The sequence below is a fragment of the Ranitomeya imitator genome, chromosome 8, assembly GCF_032444005.1.
Source record: "Ranitomeya imitator isolate aRanImi1 chromosome 8, aRanImi1.pri, whole genome shotgun sequence".
Taxonomy (NCBI): domain Eukaryota; kingdom Metazoa; phylum Chordata; class Amphibia; order Anura; family Dendrobatidae; genus Ranitomeya; species Ranitomeya imitator.
The window spans coordinates 13,752,399-13,780,315 of NC_091289.1; the positions used below are offsets into that span (position 1 = coordinate 13,752,399).

The following is a 27,917-nucleotide window of genomic DNA, read 5'->3' on the forward strand; positions in this document are numbered from 1 at the left end:
CAGCCTCTCACAGCGGGTCATCCTGGCCACGGGCAGCCTCTCACAGCGGGTCATCCTGGCCACGGATAGCCTCTCACAGCGGGTCATCCTGGCCACAGCCTCTCACAGCGGGTCATCCTGGCCACGGGCAGCCTCTCACAGCGGGTCATCCTGGCCACGGATAGCCTCTCACAGCGGGTCATCCTGGCCACAGCCTCTCACAGCGGGTCATCCTGGTCATGGATAGCCTCTCACAGCGGGTCATCCTGACCACGGACAGCCTCTCACAGCGGGTCATCCTGGCCACGGACAGCCTCTCACAGCGGGTCATCCTGGTCATGGATAGCCTCTCACAGCGGGTCATCCTGACCACGGACAGCCTCTCACAGCGGGTCATCCTGGCCACGGATAGCCTCTCACAGCGGGTCATCCTGGCCACGGACAGCCTCTCACAGCGGGTCATCCTGGCCACGGATAGCCTCTCACAGCGGGTCATCCTGACCACGGATAGCCTCACAGCGGGTCATCTTGGCCACGGATAGCCTCTCACAGCGGGTCATCCTGACCACGGACAGCCTCTCACAGCGGGTCATCCTGGCCACGGACAGCCTCTCACAGCGGGTCATCCTGGCCACGGACAGCCTCTCACAGCGGGTCATCCTGGCCACGGACAGCCTCTCGCAGCGGGTCATCCTGGCCACGGACAGCCTCTCATAGCGGGTCATCCTGGCCACGGACAGCCTCTCACAGCGGGTCATCCTGCACACGGATAACTTTTTAGAGCGGGTCATCCTGTACACGGGTAGTTTCTCGGAGTTGGTCATCCTGCCCACAGAAGGCTCATCTCTGCCTCCTAGTGTCCACAGCAATACCCAAAATCATATTATTATCGTAAGTGTGATTAAAAAAGGATTTCACATAAAAAAAAAAATGAATCAAAACTTTTTTTTTATTAAATGCAAATATAAAATGATTTATTACATGACATTACATGTACAAACTATGTACAAAACTCCGTCATGGGACTGTTCCAGCAAGCAAGAAAATCATCGTCCGCAGAAAATGGAATACAATAAAGGCATTAAAAAAATGCAAATATTAATCTCCAGACTGAGTTAATGTCATGTCACTCTCCATCCTGTTTGTCCATGTCGGAGGCCACACACCACATGTCCTTGAAGTCCAAGGAGGCGCCGGTCATCCTCTGAAAGATGTCCCTAATGTCATCGCAGGTCGTCTCAAAGTGAGTGGTGGCATCGTATGACCGAGAGATAAAAATCTGCGGAAAGAACATTGAAGTCAATTAAGGATTTTGCATTAGGAGGTCATCTTCGTTGTGCCCTGCCAGGACCTTCTTCATCAAGGACATAGCCACCAAACAATTCCCTGCACTCCTTTAAGACCTCGGGGGTCTTCAAATATATCCGGTACAGAGTTTTAAAACACACCTTTCCTAAATGGATCCTATGTCTCTGGTTTCCCCAGAAGTACTAGTGCCTTTCAGATTGCACCCCTGAAAATATTAAAACCACATGGTGGATATTGCCGCACCAATTGTTCCCAAAATTATTTCTACCCAGCAAATAGTGCCCCTATTAGTAATAGTAGGAACAACATAGTCATAGTCAAAGGTGTTGACGCCCTTGAAATTGTTCAAGAAAATTAAGTATTTCTCCCAGAAAATTATTACAATTACACATGATTTGTTATACACATGTTTATTTACTCTGTGTGTATTGGAACAACACAAAAAAAAACACAGAAAAAAGATAGATTAGACTATATTTCACACAAAACCCAGAAAATGGTTCGAAAAAATTTGTTGGCACCTTTCCAAAATTGAGGTAAATGGCTTTGTTTCAAGCATGTGATGCTTGTTCACACTCACCTATGGCAAGTAACAAGTGTGGGCAATATAAAAATCACACCTGAAACCAGATTAAAAAATGGAAAAGGTGACTCAATCTTTGCTTTGTATGTACCACACTAAGCATGGAGAACAGAAAGAGAAAAAAAAGAACTGTTTGAGGACTTGAGAACCAAAATTGTTGCACAATATCAACAATCTCAACATTACAACTCCATCTCCAGAGATCTTGATACTCCTTTGCCACTGTGCACAACATAATAAAGAAGTTTACAACTCATGGCACTCTAGCTAATCTCCCTGGATGTGGATGGCAGTGAAATAAATTGATGCAAGGTTGCAACGCAGGATAGTCCAGATGGTGAATAAGCAGCCCTAATCACGTTACAAAGAAATTCAAGCTGTCCTGCAGGCTCAGGGGACACCAATGTCAGCGCGAACTATCTGCCCACATTTGAATTAAATTAAGCCCTATGGCAGGAGACCCAGGAGGACCACACTGCTGACATTGAGGCATAAAAAAGCTAGGCTTCAGATTGCCAAAATATACAGGAGTAAGCCAAATTCCTTCTGGGAAAGCGTCTTGTGGACAGATGAGACAAAGATAGAGCTTTTTGGTAAAGCACATCATTCTACTGGTTACCTAAAACGGAATGAGGCCTAAAAACAAAAGAACACAGCACCTACAGTCAAATATGGTGGAGGTTAAAAGATGTTTTGGGGTTGCTTTGCTGCCTCTGGCAAGGGGTCTTTTGTGTACAAGGCATCAAGAAATCTGAAGATTACCAAAGGATTTTGGGTCGCAATGTAGTGGCCAGTGTCAGAAAGCTGGGTTTGCGTCCTAGGTCATGGGTCTTCCAGCAAGACAATGACCCCAAATATACTTCAAGAAGCCCCCACAAATGGATGGAAACAAAGCGCTGGAGAGTTCTGAAGTGGCTGCAATCAGTCCAGATATAAAAATCCCATTGATCACCTGTGGAGAGATCTTACAATTGCTGTTGGGAGAAGACGCCTTCATATATGAGAGACCTGGAGCAGTTTGTTAGAAGAGTCGTCCAAAATTCCAAGTGAGCGGTGTAAGAACGAAGCTCATTGATGGTTATAGAAATCGATTGATTGCAGTTATTTATTCCAAAGGGTGCAACTAAATATTAAGTTGAGGGTGCCAACAATTTCGTCCTGCCCATTTTGGGGGTTTTGAGTGAAATGATGTCCAATTTGCCTATTATTCTTCATTTTTTTGTGCTGTTCCAATACACACAAAGGAAATAAACGTGTAATTGCAATAATATTCTGGGAGAAATACTTAATTTTCTAGAATAATTTCAAGGGTGCCGACACTTTCGGACATGACTGTAGAGGGGCATAATCATTGCATCTGCACCACATTTTGTACAAATAGGGACGTTCTATTGACATTTTACCAAATTCCTCAATGTGTTATCTTATTCATTACACACATTTTTAGAAAGTGTGCATAAAGTCTTAAAAATTATGAAAAGTACAATTATCATTGCAGTTCTATGCAAGTCTCATATTCTACAAAGGTCATAATGGACTTAAAAAAATGCAGAGCAAATAATGTTCCAAACGTTGCAATCATTTTTAACTTGCAATAAAAAGTAACAATTTGAGCTAAATTCTAAGCTGTTCCTTCACCTGTGACATCTGATCGCTCTCCTGCTCCTTTCTAACATTAAGATGGGATCCAATTAATAGGCATAAAGAGTTGAAATTTGACCAAAGTTCTGCATTATCTTGTGACATTTCACACATTGGTCTCAGACTCTTATGTAACTCTGTGAAGTGCACCGCCGCGCTGAAAAATTGTGCTGATGCCATTTATGCCAAATTTATTATTAAGGTGCAACGTCTTATAAATACAGTAAGGATCAGCAGAGGTGAAGTCAGAACATTAAAGATCTGGTGCTAAATAAGTAATGTGAATTCAAAATAACTGTGCTAAGCAGTGTGCCCCAAACAGTAATAGAACAGCTTTACAGCGCCCCTAATAGTAACTGTGCTAGCTAGAATGCCCGCAACTGTAATAGTGTCTTTGAAGGCAACTGTGCCAAAGTGTTTCCTATAATTCCACTAACTGGAAGAATCCATCCCCAGAGTGTCCCCATAGCCCCCCTCTCAGTAATAATGCCCCATAGTAATAATGATCCACCATAGACCCCTCTTAGTAATAGTGCCCCCATAATAATAATGATCCTCCATAGTCCCCTCTTAGTAATCATTCCCCTATAGTAATAATGATCCCCATAGTCTCCTCTTAGTAAGTGTCCCCATAGTAATAATGATCCCCATAGCCCCCCTCTTAGTAATAATGCCCCATAGTAATAATGATCCACCATAGACCCCTCTTAGTAATAGTGCCCCCATAATAGTAATGATCCTTCATATTCCCCTCTTAGTAATAGCGCCCCCATAGTAATAATGACCCTCTATAGTCCCCTCTTAGTAATAATGCTCCCCCATAGTCCCCTCTTAGTAAGTGTCCCCATAGTAATAATGATCCCACATAGTCCCCTCTTAGTAAGTGTCCCCATAGTAATAATGATCCCACATAGTCCCCTCTTAGTAAGTGTCCCCATAGTAATAATGACCCTCCATAGTCCCCTCTTAGTAAAAATGCCCCTATAGTAATAATGCTCCCCCATAGTCCCCTCTTAGTAAGTGTCCCCATAGTAATAATGATCCCACATAGTCCCCTCTTAGTAAGTGTCCCCATAGTAATAATGATCCCACATAGTCCCCTCTTAGTAAGTGTCCCCTTAATAATAATGACCCTCCATAGACATCCTTAATAATAGTGTCCCTATAGTAATAATGACCCTCAATTGTACCCTCTTAGTAATAGTGTCCCCATAGTAATAATGATCCTCCATAGTCCCCTCATTAGTAATAGTGCCCCCATAGTAATAATGATCCTCCATAGCCCCCTCTTATTAATAGTGCCCCCATAGTAATAATGATCCTCCATAATCCCCTCTCAGTAATAGTGCCCCCATAGTAATAATGCTCATCTATGGTGCCCTTATTTGTAACAGTTTTGAGCACAGATGGGTGATTTCGGCCTCACCTCACCTGACTTTTCGTTCCATCGTGTTTTGGGACATACTGGTCACTAATGGACACAAACCTGTGAAAAGAGAAATGAGCTCAGAAAACTAAAGACACAGAATTTACTGTGAGATTGGGGATTTTTTTCATTACCCCCCTCTGTGCCATGAGGACATAGGAAAACGTGACTGCGGACATTCTAGAGATAGTGGCGAGAGGGAATTGCACGAAGAGCAATTCCATAAGATATAGAAAAGTGCAATCAGTCCAATACAGAGCAGGGTCAATGGGGAATCAGTTCCCACCACAAAAGGCCATGTGGGGCCTGTGCGGAGCCCTAACAGCAGCCCGGGGGAGCACTGAGAATTTGGAACCCCCCGATACCCCGCTATACTCTGTACCCACAGCTGAAGAGCAATAGGCTGCAATCAGCAATTCAAACAATGTAGAGAATTGACACCATTGTGTTCCTGCATGTGATAAAAGCAAAGACCTCCAGGGATGATGTCTTGGAATCGTCTTTCTCCCTCCTTTTCTTATGAAGTGCCAGAATTTTCCTGCAATGTTTTCACATTTCATCCCAGGAACAGTGACTCGTCATCGTTTCCTGAATTCCAGCGAATTTCTTGGAAATCTTCTGGCCACATGTGTTACAAAAGTAAACTAAGAATCTCAAGGTTACATGAGATTAGAAAAGAATGCTTGATTTATTTTATGAAACAGCGCCCCCTCATGAGCAGAGGCCGAGTCGAGAAGTTCCAATTTTCCAAAATATGTAAATTAGAAAAAAGGCAACTTTTTTGCTTTTGACCCCACTGATCTCTAACGAAGGGTGCAACGTGTAATTATGTTTTCCCATTCTTTATTGCAAGAAGCCTCCATATATTCACAGAATCGATGATACATACTAAATCATCGATGGTCCCCCACTGATCACTAGATAAATGCTTTAGGCTTGAATACCCCTATAATCATTGTATTAAAAAAAAATTGCAACTTTCTACTATACTCTCAGTTTCAATTCCTTTCCATTTTCAAGATCTTTGCTTGCTGTCAGCGAATGCAAAAATCGTCCAGGTTTACGAGACAGCCTGAAAAATGCACCAAATTCACCCCGGACGCTCAAAACAGGATGATCAATTCAGCCCATCTACTTTACCCATCTCTTGCCTTACTTTATACCATGTTTTTGCATCTAAAATTTTGGTGCATGTTGTTGCATGTAAGTCACATCCCTTTAAATATGGGCAATTAAAAAAATGGGGAAAAAACATACATTGCTCAAAAACTAGTTGACGCAATTTGCATAAAAAAATGTCACAGAGTAAATTTGGTTTGATTATGTTTTAGGCTGGAGTCACAATAGCGAGTTTTACGGACGTATGAGTGCAGAAAATACGTCCGTAAAACTCGCCTAACAAACGTCCCAATTATTCTCTATGCCCCTGCTCCTATCTGCCGTATTTTACTGATCAGTATTATACGGCTTTCTACGGCCGTAGAAAATCGCAGCATGCTGCGTTTGTCACCGTATTGCGCAAAAAAAACGCCAATGAAACTCTATGGAAGCCAGAAAAATACGGATCACACACGGACCAGCAGTGTGACTTGCGAGAAATACGCAGCGGTGTTAGAGAGAAAAGCCGGTAATTCGGTGCGGTGTACAGTAATTTCACACTGACGGCTTCCAATAGAATAGGTAGAATAAATGTGTACACATAGAATAGGTATATGTCAGTAGACACATATATGTATATATATTATTACTTCATACAGCGCTAGATAGCTTTAAAGCCGGTAATTCAATTACCGGCTTTTGCTCTCTCCTTCCTAAACCCGACATGATTTGAGACATGGTTTACATACAGTAAACCATCTCATATCACCTTTTTTTTTTGCATATTCCACACTACTAATGTCAGTAGTGTGTCTATGCAAAATTTGGCCGTTCTAGCTAGTAAAATAAGGGGTTAAATGGCGGAAAAAATTGGCGTGGGCTCCCGCACAATTTTCTCCGCCAGAGTAGTAAAGCCAGTGACTGAGGGCAGATATTAATAGCCTGGAGAGGGTCCACGGTTATTGCCCCCCCCCCTGGCTAAAAACATCTGCCCCCAGCCACCCCAGAAAAGGCACATCTGGAAGATGCGCCTATTCTGGCACTTGGCCACTCTCTTCCCATTCCCGTGTAGTGGTGGGATATGGGGTAATGAAGGGTTAATGTCACCTTGCTATTGTAAGGTGACATTAAACCAAATTAATAATGGAGAGGCGTCAATTATGACACCTATCCATTATTAATCCAATAGTAGTAAAGGGTTAAAAAAAAACAACCACATTATTAAAAATTATTTTAATGAAATAAAAACAAAGGTTGTTGTAATATTTTATTCTACGCTCAATCCAATCACTGAAGACCCTCGATCTGTAACAAAAAAAAAATAATAAACCAACAATATCCTTACCTTCTGCAGATCTGTAACGTCCAACGATGTAAATCCATCTGAAGGGGTTAAAATATTTTGCAGCCACGAACTCTGCTAATGCAGCGTTGTTCCTGCCTGCAAAACCCCGGGGAATGAAGGTAAAGTAGGCCAATGACCTATATTTACCTTCATTTGCTGTGAGGCGCCCTCTGCTGGTTGTCCCTAGATCGTGGGAACTTTCCTAGAAAGCTCCCAGGCTCGAGTTCATATGAGGACAACCAGCAGAGGGCGCCTCTTATGAACTCGAGCCTGGGAGCTTTCTAGGAAAGTTCCCACGCTCGAGGAACAACCAGCAGAGGGCGCCTCACCGCAAATGAAGGCAGGAACAACGCTGCATTAGCAGAGTTCGTGGCTGCAAAATATTTTAACCCCTTCAGATGGATTTACATCGTTGGACGTTACAGATCTGCGGAAGGTATGGATATTGTTGGTTTATTTTATTTTTTTTGTTACAGATCGAGGGTCTTCAGTGATTGGATTGAGCGTAGAATAAAATATTACAACAACCTTTGTTTTTATTTCATTAAAATAATTTTTAATAATGTGGTTGTTTTTTTTTAACCCTTTACTAGTATTGGATTAATAATGGATAGGTGTCATAATTGACGCCTCTCCGTTATTAATTTGGCTTAATGTCACCTTACAATAGCAAGGTGGCATTAACCCTTCATTACCCCATATCCCACCGCTACACGGGAATGAGAAGAGAGTGGCCAAGTGCCAGAATAGGCGCATCTTCCAGATGTGCCTTTTCTGGGGTGGCTGGGAACAGGTGTTTTTAGCCAGGGGGGGGGGCAATAACCGTGGACCCTCTCCAGGCTATTAATATCTGCCCTCAGTCACTGGCTTTACTACTCTGGCGGAGAAAATTGTGCAGGAGCCCACGCCAATTTTTTCCGCTATTTAACCCTTTAATAGCTAGAACGGCCAAATTTTGCATAGACACACTACTAACATTAGTAGTGTGGAATATGCAAAAAAAATGGGGATATGAGATGGTTTACTGTATGTAAACCATGTCTCATATCATGTCGGGTTTAGGAAGAAGAGAGCAAAAGCCGGTAATTGAATTACCGGCTTTAAAGCTATCTAGCGCTGTATGAAGTAATAATATATATACATATATGTGTCTACTGACATATAAATATATATATATATATATATATATATATATATATATATAGACAGTATATATGTTTTTGTTTTTTTTTTACACATGGATCCCTTGTATAGCCGTATGTTGTTTTTGCAAGCCTGCGAGAAAAACACGCAGTACGGATGCCATACGGATTACATACGGAGGATGCCATGTGCAAAATACGCTGACACACCCTGCCTATGGAGGAGCTACGGACCACTTTTTTGGGGACTTTTCAGCGTATTACGGCCGTAATATACAGACCGTATTGTCTTACGCTGAGTGTGACTCCAGCCTTACATTCACAAGCTAAAAACCTTCATAGACCTCCTACTTGTCACAGCAGTGGGTTTGCAACAATTGTATCCAGCCCGGAAAGAATTTAAATTGTGCGGTTTTTTTTTTAAATAATGCACCGCAACTCAAAAACAATGCAACTGCACTGATACATTGTAGCAAGCAGGAAAGTAGATCTATGCTGTAGAGGATTGTATGGGCTGGATACAATGTAGCAATCTTCTATATGCCCTCGATACATCGGTCCGACTTACTTCTGATCCACAGGCTCCAGGAGTTCCAGGGCCGGCAGAATCTCGCTCTCCGGATTCTCGCTTTCTACCGTTGTGCTAATAATTGCCACGTATTTCCCGTCTGATGCCACGCGGTGCGAGCAGGAGACCATGCACACGTAGATGTCTGAGCAGAGGAGATACAGGACCGATCATCATGGTTTACAATAACAAAAATCTGATAATTGGCACCAAATAGAATAATGAGAGACTTTGGGCAAAAAATTTTTGCAAACATATACCCTTTAAAGGGACCGGACAGGAATAAAAAAACATGGCTGCTTTCTTCCAGCGATAGTGCCACAGATTGTGTTTAGTATTCCCTATTCACTTCAAGCTGCAATACCATGCATGACCTGTGGACAGGGGTGGCACCGTTGGTTAGGAAAAAAAAAATATTTTTTTTTATTGTCTGACCTGATTTTCTATTTACTTGCGTCTGGGGAATAATGATTTGGCAAGAGGTGCATTCGTTGGTGTTCCTGATTGGATGGCTGAGGATGCAGATGACTCTTATCACTTGTCCAATTTTCTTCACTTGGCCAGGAACGTAACTTGGGTCACAGATTAACTGTTTACAGTGCGCGACCTGGAATGTAAGAGACAGGGCGGGAGTTATATGGAGTAAATTATATATATACAGCCATGGTCAAAACTATCGTCACCCTTGAAATTGTTCCAGAAAATAAGGCATTTCTCCCAGAATATTATTGCAATTACACTTTTTGTTATACACATTTATTTCCTTTTTCTGTATTGTAACAAAAAAAAAATCTGAAAAAAGTCAAGTTGGACATAATTTCACACAAAACCGAAAAAACGGGCCAGACAAAATTGTTGGCACCTTTCCAAAATTGTGGGTAACCAGCTTAATTTCAAACATGTGATGCTTGTTCAAACTCACTTGTGGCAAGTAACATGTGTGGGTAATATGAAAATCACACCTGAAACCAGATAAAAAGGTGAGAAGTTGCCTGTAGCGAATCTCCCTCGAAGTGGATGGTAGAACAAAATTGACAAAGGGTTGCATCGTCGGAGAGTCTGGATGGTGGATAAGCAGCCCCAATCAAGGTCCAAACAAATTCAAGCTATCCTGCATGCTAAGGGTGCATCAGTCCACATTTTAATGAAATGAAACGCTATGTCAGGAGACCCAGGAGGACCCCACTGCTGACACAGAGACATAAAAAAGCTAGACTGCAGATTGCCAAAATGTAAGCGAGAAAGCCAAAATCCTTCTGGGAAATCATTTTGTGGACAGATTAGACCAAGAGAGAGCTTTGTGAAAAGCACATCATTCTACTGTTTACCGAAAACGGATTGATTCCTAAAAAGAGATGAACACAGTACCTACAGTCAAATATGGTGGAGGTTCAACAATGTTTTGGGATTGTTTTTCTTTCTCTGCTACTGTGTACAAGGCATCATGAAATTTGAAGATTACCAAAGTATTTTGAGTCGCAATGTAGTGCCCAGTGTCAGAAAGCTGGGTTTGCGTCCTAAGTCATTGGTCTTCCTGCAGGACAATGACCCCAAACATACTTCAAGAAGCCCCCAGAAAAGGATGGAAACAAAATGCTGGAGAGTTCCGAAGTGGCAGCAATGAGTCTAGTCTAGATCTAAATCCCATTGATCCACTGTAGCGAAATCTTAAAATTGCTGTTGGGAGAAGACGCCTTCACATATGAGAGATCTGGAGCAAAAGAAGAGTCGTCCAGAATTCCAGCTGAAAGGTGGAAGAAGATTGTAGATGGTTATAGGAAGAGATTGATTGCAGTTATTTATTAGAAAGGAAGTACAAGCAAATATTAAGTTGAGGGTGCCAACAATTTTGTGGGGTTTTGCGTGAAAGTATGTCCAAATTTTTGTTGTTGTTCCAGTACACAGAAAGGAAATAAACATGTGCATAACAAAACATGTAAATGCAACAACTTCAAGTCTACCCACATGTTTGGCCATGACTATATATAATACAGGATCCGCTATTGATAATTGGTGATATCACAGCTCACCTCCTGTACAATGACTGATAACACCTCTATATACAGTAGATAACACAGGATCCACCATTCACAATAGGGGATATCACAGCTCACCTCCTCCTCCTGTACAATGACTGATAACACCTCTATATACCTGTATAGTAGATAACACATGATCCACCATTCACAATAGGTGATGTCACAGCTCACCTCCTCCTCCTGTACAATGACTGATAACACCTCTATATACAGTAGATAACACAGGATCCACCATTCACAATAGATGATGTCACAGCTCACCTCCTCCTCCTGTACAATGACTGATAACACCTCTATGTACAGTAGATAACACAGGATTCACCATTCCCAATAGGTGATGTCACAGCTCACCTCCTCCTCCTGTACAATGACTGATAACACCTCTATATACAGTAGATAACATAGGATCCACCATTCACAATAGGTGATGTCACAGCTCACCTCCTCCTCCTGTACAATGACTGATAACACCTCTATATACAGTAGATAACACAGGATCCACCATTCAGAATAGGAGATGTCACAGCTCACCTCCTCCCCCACACACAACAAACACTGCACAGATCACAGAGCATGCTCACAACACTCTCCCCTAGAAGTGAGTGAGTCAGGCCCTATCTATAGCTGTCTACAGTCACATCTATAACAGAATCTCACATGGCCATAGAGCACAGGCAGAGCAAGCAGCAGCGCTCACTACTCACCTCTCCCTCGGACTTGACGCCGACTACTTTCCCCTTCTCCATTAATATCTCATCCACAGGTTTATTGAGCATATAAATCCCACCGTACAGAGCACTCAGCCTAAGGGAGGAGAGCGGAGAGGTCAGTGATGGGGTGGGACTATCATAGGTTTGGTGGTCCGTCATTCGTGCCTGTAGATGTAAAAGGGCAGTGGCCTCACCTGGCAAAACCCTGTGGCAGCTCTCCGAGCCCGTACAGAGGATACATATAAGGACTTTTACTGTATTTTGCCAGGGACTCGCAGTAGAGTTTTATTCGGTTTATGGTCTCTAGACATGGTTGGTCCAAGTAGCTGCAGAGAAGAAGTACATTATCTCTTATAATCTTCAAGCCTCCTTATAAAGTGGAATATTTGCCACCACCACTAGGGGGAGTTTGCTGCATACAGTCTTTCAATTTATTAACTGTAAAATCATAGAATTGTCCTTAAAGGGTATCTGTCACTTGCCATAAATATGTAGTTTTTTTTACCTTGTCTAAATGCCGTTGTTCCCCTGAATCCGATGGTGTGTTTCTTTTGTTCATACACCTCTCTGTTCCCGAGATATAGCCTTTTCTTCCTAATTTTTTTAATGCAAACTGGGTGTGGTCTCTAAAAACATCCCCAGAGTCCAGAGTTTATAACCACGCCCACTTAGATAACAGAACAGATTTACATACCGGGAAGATGGGGTCATATCTCAGTAACGGAGAGGAGCAGGAACAAAAGGAAAACATTGCCGGATTCAGGAGAACAGCGGCATTTACACCAGGTAACAGAAATACAAATTTAAGGCAAGTGAGAGATTGTATTTAAAGGAGCTAGGATACTGATGACCTATGCTATGTGTTAATGTAGATCCAGTACAGTCAGCTGTTAGCAGGTCTTCTACTAAAACAGACACGTCAGGAGAAATGACAGGTCCTCATTAATAAAAATCGCCAGTTAAGACTCCTTCCACTCACTCGTCCGTCCTGTACAATGCCAGCGCGTGCCCTGTGAACGCCATCACCTCTGCTCCAAGGTCGAATTTCCTGTAAACCTCACGCATGGTCATTCTCTTGGGATCGATATCCTGATAAGTCTTCACGTCGTGTTCAACAAAATTTAAGACAAATAGTAAGAATTTGCGGAAACGTCTCTTCTCGAACATTCCCATCAAATCTGAAAGCAACAGTAACATGATAAATCATCAATAGTCTGTATTTTTAAAAAAAGACTCTACCTTTAAAGGGGTCCTCTCCTGTTACAGCTTTTTCAATAGGTCCCTGGATCCACTCACCAGAGACCAAGGCTTCCTCCTCCGTGCAGGGCACCTTGTGGATTCTCCCAGCTTTGTACACATAGCTTCCATCCACGACCTTAAAATCTATGTATCTGGTGACTTCTGTGTATAGCAGCATCTTCACCAGCTGACCTAAGAGGCAGAAACATTGCAAGATGCAAAGAAGAATGAGATTTACAAGTATTCAGACATTTGTGTTGCAAATATAATTTAGCTCATAAACAAAAGAGAAACATACAAATTAAAAGAGAAAAGAATCAGCAGCCATCATGTGAGTCTTTTTTTTTCTTACCGTTGGCCATGAGAAATTTGGGTACAAGATCAACGTTCCATTCTCTGCCTCTGCCCATTGGTTCTGGTGGACCAATCACATTAAACCTTCGATAAAGCTGAAAAGTAGAGTATAAGTCACATTACTTACTAAAATACTGTTCTCCATGTACAAAAATATAATACTGCCCCTATATAAAATAAAATAACTACTATAGTACTGCCTCTATGTACAAGAATATGACTACTATAATACTGCCCCTATATACAAGAATATAACTACTATAATACTGCTCCTATATACAAGAATATAACTACTATAATACTGCTCCTATGTACAAGAATATAACTACTATAATACTGCTCCTATATACAAGAATATAACTACTATAATACTGCCCCTATGTACAAGAATATAACTACTATAATACTGCTCCTATATACAAGAATATAACTACTATAATACTGCCCCTATGTACAAGAATATAACTACTATAATACTGCCCCTATGTACAAGAATATAACTACTATAATACTGCCCCTATGTACAGGATTATAACTACTATAATACTGCTTCCTATGTACAAGAATATAACTACTATAATACTGCTCCTATGTACAAGAATATAACTAATATAATACTGCTCCTATGTACAAGAATATAACTACTATAATACTGCTCCTATGTACAAGAATATAACTACTATAATACTGCCCCTATGTACAAGAATATAACTACTATAATACTGCCCCTATGTACAAGAATATAACTACTATAATACTGCTCCTATGTACAAGAATATAACTACTATAATACTGCCCCTATGTACAAGAATATAACTACTATAATACTGCTCCTATGTACAAGAATATAACTACTATAATACTGCTCCCTATGTAGAATATAACTACTATAATACTGCCCCTATGTAGAAGAATATAACTACTATAATACTGCTCCTATGTACAAGAATATAACTACTATAATACTGCTCCCTATGTACAAGAATATAACTACTATAATACTGCCCCTATATACAAGAATATAACTACTATAATACTGCTCCTATATACAAGAATAAAACTACTATAATACTGCTCCCTATGTACAAGAATATATCTACTATAATACTGCCCCTATGTAGAAGAATATAACTACTATAATACTGCTCCCTATGTACAAGAATATAACTACTATAATACTGCTCCTATGTACAAGAATATAACTACTATAACACTGCTCCTATGTACAAGAATATAACTACTATAATACTGCCCCTATGTACTAGGATATAACTACTATGGGCAGCACGGTGGCGCAGTGGTTAGCACAGCAGCCTTGCAGCGCTGGAGTCCTGGGTTCGAACCCCACCAAGGACAACATCTGCAAAGAGTTTGTATGTTCTCTCCGTGTTTGCGTGGGTTTCCTCCGGGCACTCCGGTTTCCTCCCACATTCCAAAGACATACTGATAGGGAATTTAGATTGTGAGCCCCATCGGGGACAGTGATGATAATGTGTGCAAAAAATGTAAAGCGCTATATAAAAATAAAGATTATTATTATTACTATAATACTGCTCCTATGTACAAGAATATAACTACTATAATACTGCCCCTATGTAAGAGTATATAACTACTGTAATACTGCTCCTATGTACAAGAATATTACTACTATAATACTGCCCCTATATACAATAATATAACTACTGTCATGATCCCAATGGCAGGGGATCACAAAAAGGACAAGCACAGATACAAACAAGCTCTAGGGCGATGGAACCTGAGCTGACAGCGACCCTGAACCTAACACACAAATAAAAGTAGCCGGGGAACGTGCCTACGATGATCCTAGACGTCTCGCTCCAGCCGAAGATCTAACTTCCCCTATCAGAAGAAACACAGACCTCTCTTGCCTCCAGAGAAATACCCCACAGCAAATAGCAGCCCCCCACATATAATGACGGTGAAATGAGAGGAAAGCACATACGTAGTATGAAAACAGTTTCAGCAAAATGAGGCCCGTTAAAGCTAGATAGCAGAGGATACAAAAGTGAACTGCGCGGTCAGCGAAAAACCCTTCAAAAAACCATCCTGAAATTACTTGAACTCATGTGCCAACTCATGGTACATGAAAAGCAATTTCAGCCCACTAGAGCAACCAGCAGCAGAGAATCACATATCTGCAGGCTGGACTAAAAACCAAATTAAGCAAAACACAAAACAGGAAAATCCAAACTTAGCTTGTCCAGAAGGTTCTAGGAGCAGGGAGCAGAGGTAACAAGACACACTGGATACATTGATAACCGGCGAGGAAATGCCAGCAAGCCAGGTTAAATAGGAAACTCCCATATGCTGATGGAACAGGTGGAACCCAGAAACCCAGGAAAGACAAGTCACCCAGTACCATCAGTAACCACCAGAGGGAGCCCAAAAACAGAACTCACAACAGTACCCCCCCCTTGAGGAGGGGTCACCGAACCCTCACGAGAACCACCAGGGCGACCAGGATGAGCCCTATGAAAAGCGCGAACCAAATCATCAGCATGAACATCCGAGGCAACCACCCAAGAATTATCCTCCTGACCATAACCCTTCCACTTGACCAAATACTGGAGTTTCCGTCTGGAAACACGAGAATCCAAGATCTTCTCCACAACATACTCCAATTCTCCCTCCACCAGCACTGGAGCAGGAGGCTCAAGAGAAGGAACAACAGGTACCTCATACTTCTGCAACAACGACCGATGAAACACATTATGAATAGCAAACGATGCCGGGAGATCCAAACGAAACGACACAGGGTTAAGAATTTCCAAGATCCTATAGGGACCGATGAACCGAGGCTTGAACTTAGGAGAAGAGACCTTCATAGGAACAAAACGAGAAGACAACCACACCAAGTCACCAACAAGAAGTCGAGGACCCACGCGGCGACGGCGATTAGCAAACTGCTGAGCCTTCTCCTGGGACAACTTCAAATTGTCCACCACATGACTCCAAATCCGATGCAACCTATCCACCACCATGTCCACTCCAGGACAATCAGAAGGTTCCACCTGACCAGAGGAAAAACGAGGATGAAACCCCGAATTACAAAAGAAAGGAGAAACCAAGGTAGCAGAACTAGCCCGATTATTAAGCGCAAACTCGGCCAGCGGCAAAAAGGTAACCCAGTCATCCTGATCAGCAGAAACAAAACACCTTAAATAAGTTTCCAAGGTCTGATTAGTTCGTTCAGTCTGGCCATTCGTCTGAGGATGGAATGCAGACGAAAAGGACAAATCAATGCCCATCTTAGCACAGAAAGTCCGCCAAAATCTAGACACAAACTGGGATCCCCTGTCAGAAACGATGTTCTCAGGAATCCCATGCAAACGAACCACATTCTGAAAAAACAGAGGGACCAACTCAGAGGAGGAAGGCAACTTAGGCAAGGGTACCAGATGAACCATTTTAGAAAAGCGATCACACACAACCCAGATAACGGACATTTTTTGAGAGACAGGGAGATCCGAAATAAAGTCCATGGAAATGTGCGTCCAAGGCCTCTTCGGGATAGGCAAAGGTGACAACAATCCACTGGCCCGAGAACAGCAAGGCTTAGCCCGAGCACAAACCTCACAAGACTGCACAAAAGAACGCACATCCCTCGACAAGGAAGGCCACCAAAAAGACCTGGCCACCAAGTCTCTAGTACCAAATATTCCAGGATGACCTGCCAACGCAGAAGAATGGACCTCGGAGATGACTCTACTGGTCCAATTATCCGGAACAAACAGTCTCTCAGGCGGACAACGATCAGGTTTAGCCACCTGAAACTCCTGCAAAGCATGTCGCAAGTCTGGGGAGACAGCAGACAAAATCACCCCATCCCTAAGGATACCAGAGGGCTCAGAATTTCCAAGGGAGTCAGGCACAAAACTCCTAGAAAGAGCATCCGCCTTCACATTCTTTGAACCTGGCAGGTATGAAACCACAAAATTGAAACGAGAGAAAAACAGTGACCAACGAGCCTGTCTAGGATTCAGACGCCTGGCAGACTCAAGGTAAATCAAATTTTTGTGATCAGTCAAGACCACCACACGATGTCTAGCACCCTCTAGCCAATGACGCCACTCCTCAAATGCCCACTTCATGGCCAAAAGTTCCCGATTACCAACATCATAATTCCGCTCAGCCGGCGAAAACTTTCTAGAAAAAAACGCGCATGGCTTCATCACTGAGCCATCGGAGCTTCTCTGTGACAAAACCGCCCCCGCTCCAATCTCGGAAGCATCAACCTCAACCTGAAAAGGGAGCGAAACATCTGGCTGACGCAACACAGGAGCAGAAGAAAACCGGCGCTTAAGTTCCTGAAAGGCCTCCACAGCCGCAGGAGACCAATTAGCAAAATCAGCACCCTTCTTAGTCAAATCCGTCAAAGGCTTAACAACACTAGAAAAATTAGTTATAAAACGACGATAGAAATTAGCAAAGCCCAAGAACTTCTGTAGACTCTTAAGAGATGTAGGCTGCGTCCAGTCACAAATAGCCTGAACCTTGACGGGATCCATCTCAATAGTAGAAGGGGAAAAAATATACCCCAAGAAAGAAATCTTCTGGACTCCAAAGAGACACTTTGAGCCTTTTACAAACAAGGAATTGGCCCGCAGGACCTGAAACACCTTCCTGACCTGCTGAACATGAGACTCCCAGTCATCAGAAAAAACCAAAATATCATCCAAATACACAATCATAAATTTATCCAGATATTCACGGAAAATATCGTGCATAAAGGACTGGAAGACTGAAGGAGCATTAGAAAGTCCAAAAGGCATTACCAAATACTCAAAATGGCCCTCAGGCGTATTAAATGCGGTTTTCCACTCATCACCTTGCTTTATTCGTATAAGATTATACGCACCCCGAAGATCAATCTTAGTGAACCATTTAGCCCCCTTAATGCGAGCAAACAAATCAGTCAACAATGGCAAAGGATACTGATATTTTACGGTAATCTTATTCAAAAGACGATAATCTATGCAAGGCCTCAAGGAACCATCTTTCTTGGCCACGAAAAAAAAACCTGCTCCCAAAGGGGACAAAGATGGACGGATATGTCCCTTTTCCAAGGACTCCTTAACATAATCCCGCATAGCAGTATGCTCTGGCACTGACAGATTGAACAAACGACCTTTAGGAAATTTACTGCCCGGAATTAAATCTATAGCACAATCGCAATCCCTGTGAGGAGGAAGCGAACTGAGCTTAGGCTCCTCAAAAACATCCCGATAGACAAAAACACAGGAATCTCAGAAGGAGTAGATGAAGCGATAGAAATCGGAGGTGCATCATCATGAACCCCCTGACAACCCCAGCTTAACACAGACACTGATTTCCAGTCAAGGACTGGATTATGAGTTTGTAACCATGGCAGACCAAGTACTAGAACATCATGCAAATTATACAGTACCAGGAAGCGAATCACCTCCTGATGAACGGGAGTCATACGCATGGTCACTTGTGTCCAGTACTGAGGTTTATTCATAGCCAAAGGTGTAGAGTCAATTCCCTTCAAAGGAATAGGGACTTCCAGAGGCTCCAGACTAAACCCACAGCGATTGGCAAATGACCAATCCATAAGACTCAGGGCAGCGCCTGAATCCACATAGGCATCGACGGAAATGGATGATAATGAACAAATCAGAGTCACAGACAGAATGAACTTAGACTGTAAAGTACTAATGGCAACAGACTTATCAACCTTTTTTGTGCGTTTAGAGCATGCTGATATAACATGAGCTGAATCACCACAATAAAAGCACAACCCTTTTTTCCGCCTATACTTTTGCCGTTCACTTCTGGACTGAATTCTATCACATTGCATTATCTCAGGTGACGGTTCAGACGACACCGCCAAATGATGCACAGGTTTGCGCTCCTGTAAACGCCGATCAATCTGAACAGCCATAGTCATAGACTCATTCAGACCAGCAGGCGCAGGGAACCCCACCATAACATCTTTAATGGCCTCAGAAAGGCCATCTCTAAACTTTGCAGCCAGAGCGCACTCATTCCACTGAGTAAGTACCGACCACTTCCGAAATTTTTGACAATAAATTTCTGCTTCATCTTGCCTCTGAGAGAGGGCCAACAAAGCTTTTTCAGCCTGAATCTCTTGGTTAGGTTCCTCATAGAGCAAACCCAATGCCAGAAAAAACGCATCTGCATTAAGCAACGCAGGGTCCCCTGGTGCCAATGCAAATGCCCAATCCTGAGGGTCACCCCGCAGGAAAGATATAATTATCTTGACTTGCTGAGCGGGGTCTCCAGAGGAGCGAGATTTCAAAGAAAGAAACAACTTGCAATTGTTCCTAAAATTCAGAAAACGAGATCTATCTCCAGAAAAAAACTCTGGGACAGGAATTCTAGGTTCAGACATAGGAGCATGTACAACAAAATCCTGTATATTTTGAACCTTAGTGGCAAGATTATTCAGGCTGGAAGCCAAACTCTGGACGTCCATGATAAACAGCTGAGATCAGAGCCATTCAAAGATTAAGAGGAGGAGGAAGTAGCCAGGCTGCAATAAGGCTAGGCAGCAAACTCTGAGGGGAAAAAAAAAAAAAAAAAAAAAAAAAAAACTTCCTCAGACTACTTATCCTCCTACTTCAGCCAATACAATTAACACTTTGTGGGCCGGTTATACTGTCATGATCCCAATGGCAGGGGATCACAAAAAGGACAAGCACAGATACAAACAAGCTCTAGGGTGATGGAACCTGAGCTGACAGCGACCCTGAACCTAACACACAAATAAAAGTAGCCGGGGAACGTGCCTACGATGATCCTAGACGTCTCGCTCCAGCCGAAGATCTAACTTCCCCTATCAGAAGAAACACAGACCTCTCTTGCCTCCAGAGAAATACCCCACAGCAAATAACAGCCCCCCACATATAATGACGGTGAAATGAGAGGAAAGCACATACGTAGTATGAAAACAGTTTCAGCAAAATGAGGCCCGTTAAAGCTAGATAGCAGAGGATACAAAAGTGAACTGCGCGGTCAGCGAAAAACCCTTAAAAAAACCATCCTGAAATTACTTGAACTCATGTGCCAACTCATGGTACATGAAAAGCAATTTCAGCCCACTAGAGCAACCAGCAGCAGAGAATCACATATCTGCAGGCTGGACTAAAAACCAAATTAAGCAAAACACAAAACAGGAAAATCCAAACTTAGCTTGTCCAGAAGGTTCTAGGAGCAGGGAGCAGAGGTAACAAGACACACTGGATACATTGATAACCGGCGAGGAAATGCCAGCAAGCCAGGTTAAATAGGAAACTCCCATATGCTGATGGAACAGGTGGAACCCAGAAACCCAGGAAAGACAAGTCACCCAGTACCATCAGTAACCACCAGAGGGAGCCCAAAAACAGAACTCACAACAAACTACTATAATACTGTCCCCTATGTACAAGAATATAACTACTATAATACTGCCCCTACGTAGAAGAATATAACTACTATAATACTGCTCCTATGTACAAGAATATAACTACTATAATACATAGGAGCACTATGTACAAGAATATAACTACTATAACACTGCTCCTATGTACAAGAATATAACTACTATAATACTGCCCCTATGTACGAGGATATAACTACTATAATACTGCTCCTATGTACAAGAATATAACTACTATAATACTGCCCCTATATACAAGAATATAACTACTATAATACTGCTCCTATATACAAGAATATAACTACTATAATACTGCTCCCTATGTACAAGAATATAACTACTATAATACTGCCCCTATGTAGAAGAATATAACTACTATAATACTGCTCCTATATACAAGAATATAACTACTATAATACTGCTCCCTATGTACAAGAATATATCTACTATAATACTGCCCCTATGTACAAGAATATAACTACTATAATACTGCTCCCTATGTACAAGAATATATCTACTATAATACTGCCCCTATGTACAAGAATATAACTACTATAATACTGCCCCTATGTAGAAGAATATAACTACTATAATACTGCTCCTATGTACAAGAATATAACTACTATAATACTGCTCCTATGTACAAGAATATAACTACTATAATACTGCTCCTATGTACAAGAATATAACTACTATAATACTGCTCCTATGTACAAGAATATAACTACTATAATACTGCTCCCTATGTACAAGAATATAACTACTATAATACTGCCCCTATATACAAGAATATAACTACAATAATACTGCTCCTATATACAGGAATATAACTACTACTAGATTGTGGCCCGATTCTAACGCATCGGGTATTCTAGAATATGCATGTCCCCATAGTATATGGAGAATGATGATTGCAGAATTCGCGGCAGACAGAAAAACACTTAGACAATTATATATATAGATTATGACATCTACGTCGATACTGTGCCCGTCCCTGATTGGTCGAGGCGAATTCGCGGCAGACTGTGCCCGTCGCTGATTGATCGAGGCAGCCTTTATGACATCATCGTCGCCATGGCAACCATTATGACATCATCGTCGCTGTGCCCGTCGCTGAATCAGAAACGTGGGATTTCTACATCCTTTATAACATCATCGTCGTTGTGCCGGTCGCTGATTGGTCGAGGCCTGGCGGCCTCGACCAATCAGAGACACGGGATTTCCAAGACAGACAGACAGACGGAAAAACCCTTAGGCAATTATATATATAGATAATACTGCTCCCTATGTACAAGAATATAACTACTATAATACTGCCCCTATGTAGAAGAATATAACTACTATAATACTGCCCCCTATGTACAAGAATATAACTACTATAATACTGCCCACTATGTACAAGAATATAACTACTATAATACTGCCCCTATGTACAAGAATATAACTACTATAATACTGCCCCCTGTATACAAGAATATAACTACTATAATACTGCCCCTATGTACAAGAATATAACTATAATACTGCTCCCTATGTAGAAGAATATAACTACTATAATACTGCCCCCTATGTACAAGAATATAACTACTATAATACTGCCCCTATGTAGAAGAATATAACTACTATAATACTGCCCCCTATGTACAAGAATATAACTACTATAATACTGCCCACCATGTACAAGAATATAACTACTATAATACTGCCCCTATGTACAAGAATATAACTACTATAATACTGTCCCTATGTACAAGAATATAACTACTATAATACTGCCCCTATGTACAAGAATATAACTACTATAATACTGTCCCTATGTACAAGAATATAACTACTATAATACTGCCCCCTATGTACAAGAATATAACTACTATAATACTGCCCCTATGTAGAAGAATATAACTACTATAATACTGCCCCCTATGTACAAGAATATAACTACTATAATACTGCCCACCATATACAAGAATATAACTACTATAATACTGCCCCTATGTACAAGAATATAACTACTATAATACTGTCCCTATGTACAAGAATATAACTACTATAATACTGCCCCTATGTACAAGAATATAACTACTATAATACTGCCCCTATGTACAAGAATATAACTACTATAATACTGCCCGTATGTACAGGAATATAACTACTATAATACTGCGCCTATGTACAAGAATATAACTACTATAATACCGCCCCTATGTACAATAATATAACTACTATAATACTACTCCTATGTACAATAATATAACTACTATAATACTACTCCTATGTACAAGAATATAACTACTATAATACTGCCCCTATGTACAATAATATAACTACTATAATACTACTCCTATGTACAATAATATAACTACTATAATACTACTCCTATGTACAGGAATATAACTACTATAATACTGCCCCTATGTACAAGAATATAACTGCTATAATACCGCCCCTATGTACAATAATATAACTGCTATAGTACCTCTTCCAGGGGTGTGATTGATGCACTTTCTCCTCCATAGTAGTTGTTTTGATCTATGTGTAAAACTTTTCTACCGTTCACAGACATTATCCCAGACAATACACATTCCTAAAAATGAGATAAGAGACATTGTATTATTCTATACAAAGTGTCGATGTTTTTGCAAAGGTTTCAGTGTCTCAGGAAGATCATATTGTTATGACAAATATCATTCGGAGCATTAAACGGATTCTCTGATGAAAACAAGTGATCATCTACCCACAGGATACTGTAGCTGATTGATCATTTGCTTTGTGACTGCTGGAACCTGCACTGATCTGCAGAGCGGGAAACCTTTAGGCTATATGCACACGTTGCGGATTCTACGTGGATTCGCAGCGTTTTTTGAGGTGCAGAAACGCTGCAGATCCGCAATTGATTTACAGTACAATGTAAATCAATGAGAAAAAAAAAATGCTGTGCACACTTTGCGGAAAATCCGCTGCGGAAACGCTGCGGTTTAAAAGAAGTAGCATGTCACTTCTTTTTTGTGAATCTGCAGCGTTTTTGTACCCGTTCCATTATACAAAACCGCAGTGGTAAAAACCGCAGCAAAAACGCACACAAAAACGCTGCGGAACCACACAAAAAACGCGACAAATCCGCAGGTGCGTTTTCTGCCAGGAGAGGCAGAATCCGCACCAGAAATTCCTAAGCCAAATCCGCAACGTGTGCACATAGCCTTAGGCTATGTGCACATGTTGCCGATTTCCGGCAGATCTGCAGTGTTTTTTTTTTCAGTGCAGAAACGCTGCAGATCTGCAAGTGATTTACAGTACAATGTAAATCAATGGGAAAAAAAAAGATTGCTGTGCTAATGGTGCGGAAAATTCCGCATGGAAAAGCTGCGGATTAAAAGAAGGAGCATTTATTTGTGCGGTTCTGCAGCGTTTTTGTACCCATTCCATTATAGAAATCCGCAGGGGTAAAAACGTATGAAATCCGCACAAAATCCACAGTAAATCCGCACAAAATCTGCATAAAAAGCGCATCAAATCCGCACCTGCCAAGAGAAGCAGAATCCGCACAAAAAATTCCAGAGGCAAATCCGCAACGTGTGCACATAGCCTTATCCCTGTTAGAATGAAGCTGCAGTGCACATGCTCGACCGCCGCTCCATCCATTCATTCATTCTGCAGGGGGATTATGTCCTATAACGTCCTACAGTATTATATTTAGGAATTGCTAGTTGAGCCATTCCATAATACAGCCTCATCATTACTCGCAGTCTGCGCCATTGTTCTTATGAAGCACACACGGCTAATCCCTCGTCCCTGACATGTTAGATTGATGTATAAGCCGATTAGCGGTGACGGCCTCGCTGATCGGCCAGTGATGTCACCATGCAGGGGTTGTGAGTGTGACGGGGGGCTGCAGAGTGACTGTGCAGGAAGCATGATACAGACTGATGACAACCTGCACATCGTGTCTTGCGCATTCTTAAAGGCGTTTTCTAGGGGGGTTGCTTTTTTGGCAAAAGTAAAAAATTAAAGCAACATTCTGGTTCATATTTTTAGTGCAGGAACTAACACTAATGTTGTATCAGTTTTGCAAAGAGCAGGGGTGGACATACCATTGGTGTAACCTGTGCAGCAGGGACCCAAGGTGTAAAGGGGCCCAATTCCAGAACTTATGTCATAGACAAATTATTGGCCCTTGCACAGGGGCCCTTCTCTGCCACTGGTATAGCGGTTTCCTTTCAGAGCTGAGCTCTATGCGGTCATATGGAAACTACATATATATGTTCCAGGTTGGAGTGCCCCTTTAAATATTGTATAAGGAAAAGGTTTGACAACTTTTCACGAAACTTTTGAGCCCCAATCATTGAATTTGCACCCGTCTTTGTTGATTTGTTTGGTCTTTTGAGCCTTTTTTATTCGGTTTGCACCAAATTCAGCTTTCCATTTTTTTTAAGTCTATTTTATATATATATATATATATATATATATATATTTTTATATATATATATATATATATATATATAAAATATATAATAATATATATTATATAATAATATATATATAATAATAATATATAATATATATATATATATAATATATATAATATATATATAAATATATATATATATTTATATATATATATATATATATATACTTTATATACTTTAGGATTATTTAGTCTAGAAAAAAGACGACTGAGGGGCGATGTAATAACCATGTATAAGTATATAAGGGGACAATACAAATATCTCGCTGAGGATCTGTTTATACCAAGGAAGGTGACGGGCACAAGGGGGCATTCTTTGCGTCTGGAGGAGAGAAGGTTTTTCCACCAACATAGAAGAGGATTCTTTACTGTTAGGGCAGTGAGAATCTGGAATTGCTTGCCTGAGGAGGTGGTGATGGCGAACTCAGTCGAGGGGTTCAAGAGAGGCCTGGATGTCTTCCTGGAGCAGAACAATATTGTATCATACAATTATTAGGTTCTGTAGAAGGACGTAGATCTGGGTATTTATTATGATGGAATATAGGCTGAACTGGATGGACAAATGTCTTTTTTCGGCCTTACTAACTATGTTACTATGTTACTATATATGTTTTGCTTTATTTTTTTTTTCTTTATCGCCACTTTGGGCAGAGTTTAGGGTTTTCTAGATGTTTTTGCCTAATTCATAATTTGCAACTTTTTTAAAAAGTCAAAAAATCTTTTGCCAATGTACTCCAGACGCCGCCTTGTGTTTTCAGGTAAATCACAAACTTTTGCGCTATTTTTTTTGTGTACATTTATGAACCAAGTGCATTAGTTTGATGAATTTGGCGCAAAAAAACCCCAAACATCAGCACATCAGTTTAAAACAAAGCCGCAAATGATGAATTGTGCACAACGTTTGTTTCCATTTCTCGCCTCCTTCAAGGATTTGCTACATTTGTATCCTGTGTAGACAATCCTATGGGAATCAGATACATCAAGGGTACAAATCTCCTGTGATAGTTTGCTACAATGTGTCAGCGCAGTGGACCTGTGGACCAGTGGAAGCTGAAGAGCTTCTGCAGCAGCTGTGTGATCAATGGGACCCAATCAGATGTCCCTTACATGTCATCACCTATTTCCAAAAACTAGAGTGGATAATTTGGAAAACTTTCCATCATGTAACACTGTGCTCATTTTATCATCTTGTTCCATAAATTCGACATGGCGGTATTATGGCCCAAATGTACAAAACCGCAACCTGGCACCAATACTGCCCTACTGTACCTCATTATACCATTATAGAAAAGGCAAGAAAACGATGTAGCAAGTTTGATCACTGTCACAGGATATTCCCTCCTGTATACATATGTTTATAGAGCCACACTAAGCGGCATATGGCGGCACACATAGTATATGACTCTTATTTGCTACCATAAATGGCAGAAAATGAGGCACAAACATGATAATTCCTACATTTATCATTAAAATCTTGACATTTTAGATAAAATGACGCCATAATTTAGCACCTCAGAGTTTGCCTAGAATTTTACTAAACCCAGATCTTATCAATACATAAAAGGTGGTTGTATGAATAGTATTTGGGGTCCACTGTGCTGCAACGCAGATATGTCCCAAAATGCCGCTGCTTTGACCAATGATCCATTAGATCCCACGGGGACGAGGATCTCCTACCTTGAGCCCCGTTCCCAGCACAATGACATCATACTCTTCCTCCATGCCGGAGAGATGGGTCCGTTCCTCACATTCGTGGCTACTGTGGTGGTGCGTGTAACAGTCTGCGGGACTAATCTGATCTGCGAGACGGTGATTAGCCGCCAGCTTTACTGTTACTCGGCCCAGTGACCCAAAGCCGGGCCACCTGCCTGTAATCCAGCCTGGTGCAAAATGCTGTAATCATAGGTCATTGCCCCTCGCTATTGAAATGGTGGTCTCATCTTCTTAAATAGGCAAAATTGCAAAGTGCTGATTTTATGTAATATTATTATATTATACGGTGCTGTACATGAGAAAGGGGTTACATACAGAGATATAGAAAGCAAAATGCTTCCTATCTACTTCTTATTAACAATCCTCAAGAATTAAAGGATTTTTAATTTTATAGTTTACAGCTCATTGCTTAGAGACCAGCCACCTCTGCAGAGGTGGCCCCTTTCAAGGGCGAGGAGCACGGCTCTGACGCTGGCCAAATCACTCCTCCTCTGCATAAGGGAGCGTACAGTTCAGGTCATAGATGCCATTATGCCGCTGTTCAGATCTGTCAGTCTTCAGGAGCTCATAAGTCTCTAGGCAAACAGAAAGATGAGTCAGGGGAGCGTGCACTCCCCCTGATGTAAAGACCCCCTTTAATTATAAACGCTATTAATGGTGCCATAAACCTTTAAAGGGAACCTGTCACCCCGAAAATCGCGGGTGAGGTAATCCCACCGGCATCAGGGGCTTATCTACAGCATTCTGTAATGCTGTAGATAAGCCCCCGATGTTACCTGAAAAAGGAGAAAAAGGCGTTAGATTATACTCACCCAGGGGCGGTCCCGCTGCTGGTCAGGTCGGATGGGCGTCTCCGGTCCGCTCCGGCGCCTCCTATCTTCTTT

The 27,917-nt window shown here is 41.5% G+C and overlaps 1 protein-coding gene across 2 annotated transcripts; it reads right to left on the minus strand.

Annotated features, from left to right (window-relative positions):
- Positions 1 to 911: 911 nt before the first annotated feature.
- Positions 912 to 27,097, minus strand: LOC138647096 (rab GDP dissociation inhibitor beta-like). Of its 2 annotated transcripts, XM_069735908.1 has the most exons (11): positions 26,998 to 27,097; positions 23,335 to 23,442; positions 13,431 to 13,527; positions 13,136 to 13,270; positions 12,819 to 13,017; positions 12,034 to 12,165; positions 11,834 to 11,933; positions 9,526 to 9,697; positions 9,091 to 9,235; positions 4,943 to 4,997; positions 912 to 1,258 (listed from the first exon to the last, which is right to left on the minus strand). In XM_069735908.1, the coding sequence occupies exons 1-11, from the start codon at positions 27,040 to 27,042 to the stop codon at positions 1,106 to 1,108; spliced, it is 1,341 nt and encodes a 446-aa protein (XP_069592009.1). In that variant the 5' UTR covers positions 27,043 to 27,097; the 3' UTR covers positions 912 to 1,105. The 2 variants fall into 2 exon arrangements, with proteins under 2 accessions (XP_069592009.1, XP_069592010.1); XM_069735909.1 differs by lacking the exon at positions 4,943 to 4,997 and having other exon boundaries at positions 1,054 to 1,258; positions 26,998 to 27,089.
- Positions 27,098 to 27,917: the final 820 nt, after the last annotated feature.

What these genes read in the sequence shown, in the direction of transcription:
- LOC138647096 (XM_069735908.1), bottom strand. Translation starts at nt 27,042, where the DNA reads ATGGAGGAAGAGTATGATGTCATTGTGCTGGGAACGGGGCTCAAG. An exon ending in GCAAGTAAATAGAAAATCAG is followed by an intron (nt 9,236 to 9,525) that starts GTCAGACAATAA and finishes TCCTCTGCTCAG; the next exon opens with ACATCTACGTGTGCATGGTC. An exon ending in CTGGAGCCTGTGGATCAGAA is followed by an intron (nt 4,998 to 9,090) that starts GTAAGTCGGACC and finishes CTCTTTTCACAG; the next exon opens with GTTTGTGTCCATTAGTGACC.